This window comes from Sesamum indicum, linkage group LG9, assembly GCF_000512975.1.
Source record: "Sesamum indicum cultivar Zhongzhi No. 13 linkage group LG9, S_indicum_v1.0, whole genome shotgun sequence".
NCBI lineage: Eukaryota > Viridiplantae > Streptophyta > Magnoliopsida > Lamiales > Pedaliaceae > Sesamum > Sesamum indicum.
Window position 1 is genome coordinate 6061483 of NC_026153.1, and position 9053 is coordinate 6070535.

The window sequence follows — 9053 nt, forward strand, 5'->3', positions numbered from 1 at the left end:
TGCCATTAATGATGGGGCGGAAAGCGGGGTGGGGTCCGTCGTCGTCGTCGGCGTCAGCGGGGGAGAGGAAGTGAATTCCTGAGACATCTTCATCTTGCAGAAGCCTTTTCTGTATTAATAATGGGGAGGGGTTCATCTTTATCCGCACAGGCGGCGAAGATAAACACTATATGTAGAGTGATCGATGCTCGGCTGTAGTATGGAAGACTGGAGAAGGTGAGAGGAGTGAAAGCAAAAGCAAATCACGCTGAGGCTGTAGCCTGTAGGAATAAATTATAAACTTCTGGAAGGAGGTTTTATAATTGTACATATTTTTCTTTTGTTATTTAAAAACTTCAAATTTTTTTTTGGATGAATAATTATTTAATAGATATTCCTTTATAATGAACTGCAACGAGGGATAGTTGTCGATCATTAGTGTCAGAAAGTTATTTAAAATTTTTAAATAATGAAAAAATATTTATAATTAAGTTTAATTAAATTCTACCAGTCGAACTATGATCGTTTTTACATTTTGACTTCTAATCCTTTTTTTTGTGTCAACTTGTTGTCTCAACTTTAAGTAATTTTTCACTTTGCTATTTATAACTATTTTTCATCAAGTTTTTTGTCAAAAAAATTACATGCAATGCAAATGTGATATTTAAGCGTCATGTGATATTTTTTCGGTAAATAATCAGCAAAAGAAGATTATGTATGGTAAAGTGCAAATTTCGCAAAGTTGATATAATAAGTTGACAAAAAAAAATTTATACCAAAGTGTAAAAACGAGTATAACTCGACTGACAAAATATAATTTACCCTTATAATTATAGCAAATTTCAAGAAGTTTGGATAATTTGCTGGGATAGGATTGCTTAAAACAATGATTTAAATGGTAATTCATTAAGTTACAATAATTAATACATTAAATACAGTGAGAAAGAAATTAATTATAAGTTGTTACAATTAATAAGAGTTACAGATGTACGTACAGTCACAACATAATTATGGTGATACCTATATTGGTATTATTATAAATGCGTTATTAATTAATTATTTACTGTAATCACATTTTATTTTCAATTATTTTATAACAAATTATATCAATTGTGGCCAATTGTATATTAATTAATTTCTGTCACTAATAAAAATATACAAAAACCATATCATACTTAAATTTTATATCATCAATTTTGTTTATTGGGAGTTTTATAAGTGCATGTATTTGTTTGAAGTTTCTAAAATAAATTTTAAACATATTTTACTATTTTCGAAAAAAAAATAATGTCATCACAACACATTTTATCTATTTTCAAGTGTGACTGGTATTTAAATTATTTTAAATAGTATAAGATGAGATGAAGACATATCAGTAAAATTTTCATTATTAATCTATATTACTTAATACAAAAAAATATACTTTTTAAATAATTTAGCAGAAAATTCGCTTAGCAACAAATTATTTAGAAACATATTAAGTACTATAGATTAATAATAAAAATTTTATTTATTAATTAATTAGATATTAATTTTAATATCAAAATTTTTCGCCGCTATTGAATAATTTTCTTACCGTGAAATTTTCATATTGTCTATTACTATATTATTGTCAATTGTATACAATGAGATGCTAAAGTGCATGTGTACTTCACTACTTTGGATAGGTAGTAATTGTAGACAGGATAGCAGTACTGTCGCTTAGAGAATAGTGAACAACTATGTACATCAAGTATATTACACTCCTTTGTTTGTTGGATGCTTTAATTGATATATGGACATTTTTGTATGGTACGAGGGGACATATTTTTTTTTATTTAATATTTTACGAACTTTTAGTATGTATATATCCACATTGGCACTCGTTTGTACGCAGGGGTAAAAGTTTATCAAGCAGTCTAAGTTTATCGGGGACGGTGTCCGTTTATGAGATAAAATTATAAAATTTATAAAAAATTAAAACGGATAATATCTCATTAAATTGGGTACTGATCGAGTTGCACGATTCAACGGTTTGTTAATTTGGTTTATAGAGAGTATTTTGTTGTGAAGAAACATAGATCATGATTTTTTTTAATAAAATAATTCAAGAAAATAAAGAAAGTAATATTATGAGACTTAACACTACATTTCCGATTACTTTTTCAGATTTTTTTTTTCTTTTTTGATTATTTTAAACTACGAACTTTTGATGTATAAAATGTCTCTGTGGCTACTAAATGTATCGAACACTCTAATTATATAACTCCAAAAGTTTTCTTTTAATCTTGTAGTTATGAGAGAATATCAAATCCCTAATAAGGAAGTTTAGTCGTATCCAATCTATTAATTGTGACAATATATTAAGTGATAATAACGTCATTCATGTCAATGATGATTTTTGTATTTCACCTCAATAGCTCTTTCAGGTTTATTACAAAGTAAAATTAACTTCTTTTTTTTTTTTTTTCTTTCATAGTAGTAATAAATTCTTTCAAGTATCAGTGTGTTAAAAGTCAAATGTTGTATAATTTTAGCCAAGAATGTTAACGTGTAAAGTTGTCCGAATAGAATAGAGATAGAGACGTGGTTTTTGTCCGGATATTAACCAAAATATCAGCTCAACATCAATGGCTCCCGGGTTTGGCTTTTCCATGGTCGATAATGACCGCTCTTAAAATATTAATCATTTTTTGATAATTTAAATTTTTAGAGAGGATAAGCGTTTAATAATGACACAATCTACAAAACACTAATTTCAGTTCATGCTAACTAAAATTTTACTTATTTTTACTTGATGCTATTAAAGTGTACGTATAAGATGTGATGTTATAAGATTATTTAACCTATAAAAGATAACTTTGTAATTAATATTGATGTCCCTTAACTTATTTTTTGAAGCGAGAAGCAAAGAAGTCGGATCCCATTTGGTCAACCCAACAGGTCCAAGCCCCTTTGACCTAGTAATAAAAGGTATCAAGCCCATTTTATTAAATAAGACTAACATGACAATGAGATTGCCGCATCATCTGACTTCTACACATCAAGGGCCATGTCACCCTAAAAAATCTCTATCTAACGCATCTTATATTAGCAGGACTAGGTGGATAACGTAGCCAACAACTATTCTCCCTACTTTTCGCGTTGATTGGGCAAGAGTAATTCAACAGTCATATCTCTCTAGGGATAACTCCAAATTAGATATGGATACTGTCATGTCTAGTGGATTTAATTGATATGTTGATTACAAATAACCAATTTTTGAATCCCATCTAGAATTGCCTATAAAATAGAAGTCTTATGGCAGTCAAAAGGTTAATTCTAAAAAAAATTGATTAATTTAATAATTTTGTATTAAATATAGTTACTACCTATGAAGTATTCATCTCATATTAATTATTCTCTTAAAGTATTAAAATATTTAGAAAAAACCCTAACCTTTAATTTTTAAGTATGACCTAACCTTTTTTTTTTAAGTATGAAATTTTTGTTTTACCCTTAAAAATTTTCTTCTGAAAAAAAAAATAAAAGTATTTCTAAAATGTCAAAATTACCTTTATCAAAACTTTTTCTAATTCTAATTTCACTTATTTATCAAGTTCTTTTTATTTTTATAATTTTAAAGTACTTGGAATTCATTTTATTTTGATTTCACTCGTTTGTCAAACCAAATTAAAATAAATTTATGAAAAAAATTATTTTTTTAGTCCATTAACTATGCTCAATATTTATTTTAATCCTGTAACTAAGCCCCCTTTTTTTTATATTAAATTACAAAGTTGATGAAACCTAGTTCTCAGGTGGTCAAAATTTGAATATAATTATATTATATATATAATTATAATATATAAAAATTAAATTTTTATTTAAAAGAATGCAGTGGTGAGAAGGGCATCGCAATGCATTCTCTTCTGTTGCGATTGCAACATTGATATCGTTGCTAATTATTAAAAAATAATTATTTTTTTAATTAATTTATTTGAAGTCATTAAAAAAAATTAAAAAAATTAAGTTTTTTAAAAAAAGGTTAAAGATATTTTCTTAAAAAAATTAAGAAAATTGAATTACTTTTTATTAAATATATAAATAATATAAAAAATTTTAATATTATATATAAGAATTGTGCAGTCAACTTCAAGCTTATATGGCTATACGCTCATTATTGGTCCATGTCATTATTGAATCTTTATGTACGAATATTGTGGTGTAGCATGTTATGATGTCATGAACTACAAGTCCATCACCATATGGGAATATGGTTTTTATTTGAATAATAATTATTGATTAAAAGTACATTATAAAAAAGTATAATATTAGTGACAAAATATCTAAACGATTATTTTAAAGTTATATATTGTTAGTGATAATAATTTTTATTTCGTGACTATATAATTATTAGTGATAAAAATTATATATAAAATTATCACTAAGTATAATTAGGAACGCATCTATATATAATCACAATTATAATTTTTTGTCATTAAATCGTCATTATATATGAGTCACTAATTGCTTTTAGTTTCAATATTGCGCATAATTTTAAGATTATCGTTTGATATCTTGTCAGCATACTATAATTGTTTTTTAAATGAATTACATGTTAATATATCAGTAAGATGTATCATTAAAATTTGATAAAAATTTTAAAGTCTTAACCAGGTCTTAAGCGGGTATTAGGTCTTAGTATTTTGAACTGAACCGGAGTCGGATCCGATTGTATTCAATATTTTATACTTTTTATATATTTAATATGTACTTATATAAAACATTTTGATACAAATATATGTTTTTTATTTGTACGTATATATAAACTATATAATTTAATATTTATAAATTTAATATAATAATGTACAATAATTCATAAACATTTTAATATATATACGTAACACAATTTAAATTTTTTAGTATTTTAACACTTAAAATGGACACTTATTTTATGGGAAAAATTAATCTTTTATTAATATTATTATCTTGTATTTATACTATTTTTAAAAAGTATAAATCTTTTTATAAATTTGGGTAGTACTATTTAAAAAAAATATATATTTTTAATTTTTTAAGAATAATTGTACCTGCATTACGATCCCAAATTGGGGACCGATTGGATTAAACAGAACGTGTTTTGATCATATTCATCTGCTCTTAATAAAGTCGAAAATTACAAGTAAGAACTAAATGATATAAAATTAAAATTAACTACATATTTTAATAATGTTTGCAAGTTCCACAAGTGACTAATAAAATTAAGAATTACATACAAATGAAAACATAAGAACTAAAATAATATAAAATTAATTTTATCAATCGCACTCGGCACCGGCTGACATTACTATACACCCAACACATACAAAAATAACATCATATATTTTATTTAACAAAAATTATACAACTAGCATAATTGAACCAAAAATATATATATATATATATATATATATAACCCAACTACTTAATATTCAGCTTATTGAACAATGAAGAGCCATTGTTGACTCACACAACAAATAATGTGAGGCCAAGCAATTATTTTGCAATATTCACAGGGACGTCAAAGCAGTCTAGATCAGCATTCAACCAACTCATTCAATACTTCATGTTACGTTGCATGGCCATGGGCTCATAACTACCAACTGACTACATACATACATCCGCATCCAACATACACTCCACAGCCCACAAAAACACCTTCACCACATCCAAGTTGGATGCAAGGTCAATCTATTACCACCTAATAACACCAGGCAAAATTCCCGCTCGAAGTCAGTCTGGCCAAACCAACACCGACCGTTATCAAACACCAGAGACTTGACTCTAGCAAGAATTCTCCAATCCCAGACCGCAACTATCTTACAAACTACACGCAAACAAGTACCTAAACATGTGAAAAAACAAATACTAGGTGTACTATGTGTTGGAAACATGTGAAACGTAGTTGCTAACAGCCTTTGTACCCTCAGCAATGGCGTGCTTCCCCAAGTCTCCCGGCAACACAAGCTTCACCGCCCCCTGAATCTCCCTCGACGACATCGTTCTCCGCCCCGTGTACTTCTGGAGCCGCGCCGCCTCCTCCGCCAGCCTCTCGAACATATCCGACATCAGATTGTTGATGATCGTCATAGCCTTGGACGATATTCCCATCTCTGGGTGCACCTGCTTCATCACCCTATACACGTACGTCTTGTACCCTTCTCCGCCTACTCCGGCAGCCGCCCCTCTCTTCCTCCGCCTCTTCGCCGGTGTCCTTTCAGCCTTTTGAGCCTTCTCTTCCCCAATTTTCGCTTGTTCTTGGGCTTTTCTCTTCCGGGTTCCCCCTTTCTCCTCCACTTTCTTTGGCGGGCTTTGTACTGGTTTCCGTGGCGGCGCTGGGGCGTTTTCCGGCTCTGACGCCGGTTGTGTTTCATCCTCGTCTTGCTCTTGATGGGGTTCCTCCGGTGATTTTTCTTCGACCGGAAAGGTTTTCACGATGGGCTCTTTGTCTACAGTGAGAACCTCCACGTCCTTCTTCTCTTTGGTGGAAGAAGAAACCACCTCCACGTTCTCACTCTCCATTTCACCACCCGGAGTAACCACCACCTTAACGGTCTCCTCCACCACTTTCGTGGCCGTGACCACCGTCTTCACCGCCCTCCCCGAGCGCCTCTTGGGTGCCATTTGTGTCTTCACTCTTCAAGCTGTTTCTACTGCATATAAATGTCTGCCCAAAATATCTGGAAATTTCCCTCTTCTTTTGAAAAAGTTGGATAGAATTTGACTGTTCCGTTGTTGTCGGGAGTTTAAAAGTAGAGTGGTGAGGGTTCTAGAGGTAACCACGTGTAGAACACGTGTTGAATGACTATGTTGTTACTGCTACGTGGTTAAAAGGTGAAAGGTACGACGTTTACCTTTTCCCGACCAGGTGCGCAGCAGGTTGCCATGGATCAGGCCACGCCCATTTCTAGCCTTCTTTAATATCTTTACTAATCTGGGCATTAATTACATTTTTGTATATTAGGAATTTTTATCTTATACTTTTTTTTCCTCTCCAATTCTATGCATATATTTTTACCTTTTCTCATCAATTCTTTTTACTCTGTATTTTTATATATAATATTTAATTATTTTGCACTATTATTTGGTGTGCCACATATATCATTATAAAAAATTAATTTTTTACTATATTATTAATAATAAATACAGCTTAAAAATTATAATAAATTAATACTATTAACTATGATTAACAAAATTCAATACATAAAAGATAGTTTAACCATAATTAATTAATATTTTCATAATTTTAGCTATGACAAGAGTATTTCTTCCCATAGTTTTAATCATGACTAGTATTTTGGCTTCACTTACAAAATAAATTAATGAATAATTCTACCGTTATTCATCACAGCTAATCAAAATTTCACATGTTCTTAGCTGGGCTAAAGCATTTCTTATGGTATTTTAATTTACTCTCGTCTCATGAAACTCAATGATACAATTGTGATTAATTACTATTTATCATAATTTTTTATTTTCAAATATGATAATTAGCCATGAAAAATGCCATAATTCTTGTAGTGGAAGTTGAATTATGCCCGGCACAACAAAAAATTATATTAGTAACAAAATATTAAGTTTTCATTTCAGAATGTCACTAAAGATATACATAGACAACACTGATTTTTATGTTATCACAATATATTAAGCGTAAATTATGTTGACACCCCTGAATTTAGCTTAAATTATACAAACACCTCCTGTATTTTTATAAAATTATAGCTACAATCCTTAAAGAGTATTAGTGTAATATTTTTCAGGGGGTCTTTGTGTAAGTTTTGTATTTGAAAAAGGGGTGTAGTTGTAATTACAACTAGAATGAATTATAAAGACCTTCCTTAAAGTTCGTTATAATTATGAATACCCCTTCGTTGTTTAAAAAATTATAAATACACCTCTAGTGTTTGATGAAATGATGTAATCTTTGAATAGATGTATGAAATTATCACTTTATCCTTACTGTAGTTTTTTATTTTTTTAAAAAAATTAATAACTTATTAAAGAATCAAACGGGGTGAACGACAAAAGTTTAAAAATTATAAAAAAAAAATTATCCACTTAACCCATAAAATATTATTTTTAATACACAAGGGCATTTTGATCAGTTCATAGATAAAAACCTAATGGATTGGGATAATTGTTAGACGACCGTTCAAATCAAAGGGGTTCAGTAAATTTTCAAACAATGGAAAGGTATTCGTAATTATGTCAAAACTTAAGGGAGCTCGTTGTAATTTATCCTTACAATTATAATCTCATGAGGTGTAGCTATAATTTTACCAAAAATAGGAAGTATTTATATATTTTGTTCTAATTTCAATGAATGTAAAATCTAATTTTTCCTATAATTAATAATAGCAAGAGTTGTGCATAAAATTATCTTTAGAGACACACATTTATAGTAACAACACAGATATAGTAATGAAGAGTACATAAATATTTCTTAAAGCCCAACACAGCCTTATCCATTCTTTTCCCTGGTAATCCAAGCCCAAGCCCATTAGTAGCACAAAAGGAGGTGAAGAGCAAATGATAACAGTCTAACACTTGGCCCAATTGAGGTCCATTAGTAGCCCAAACTACCTAGACACATTGGTATAAGATCCTACTAAGCAAACACATCGGCAAAAAGTGTACACGTCTGGACACATCGACATGTGAGACGTTAGCAAGTGATTACAGAAACTGATAGGAAATTCAGGATAATGGCTACTGTTGCACACTTTTGCCAACTCTCTTTATATATTTTGCATATACTCTGCGGTTTACACGCCTGCTAGTTTTCTTTTTATAATTTTCATCCATCTTTACTTCTTTCCTGGTTGGGATCTTTACTAAGTATCAAAATGTTCACATGTTTTTATAAGTTAGTCCTACATCTTAGAATTGGGGCAAAATATTTTTTTAATCTTATAAAATAAAAGTATAAATTTTTTTTATACCACAATTATGGCAGGTAACGCTTTTAGTCCCATAAAACTTAGAATCACGTCTTTTAGTCCAAAAAAGATATGATTTGGGGTCTTTTTAGTCCTAAAATTACATCTTTTTAGCCCCAAAACCACGACGTTTGT

At 29.8% G+C, this 9053-nt stretch overlaps 1 protein-coding gene across 1 annotated transcript; it reads right to left on the reverse strand.

Annotated features, from left to right (window-relative positions):
• LOC105170766 (histone H2B-like) lies at positions 5495 to 6707 on the reverse strand. Its single transcript, XM_011091673.2, has one exon. The coding sequence runs from the start codon at positions 6601 to 6603 to the stop codon at positions 5857 to 5859; it is 747 nt and encodes a 248-aa protein (XP_011089975.1). The 5' UTR covers positions 6604 to 6707; the 3' UTR covers positions 5495 to 5856.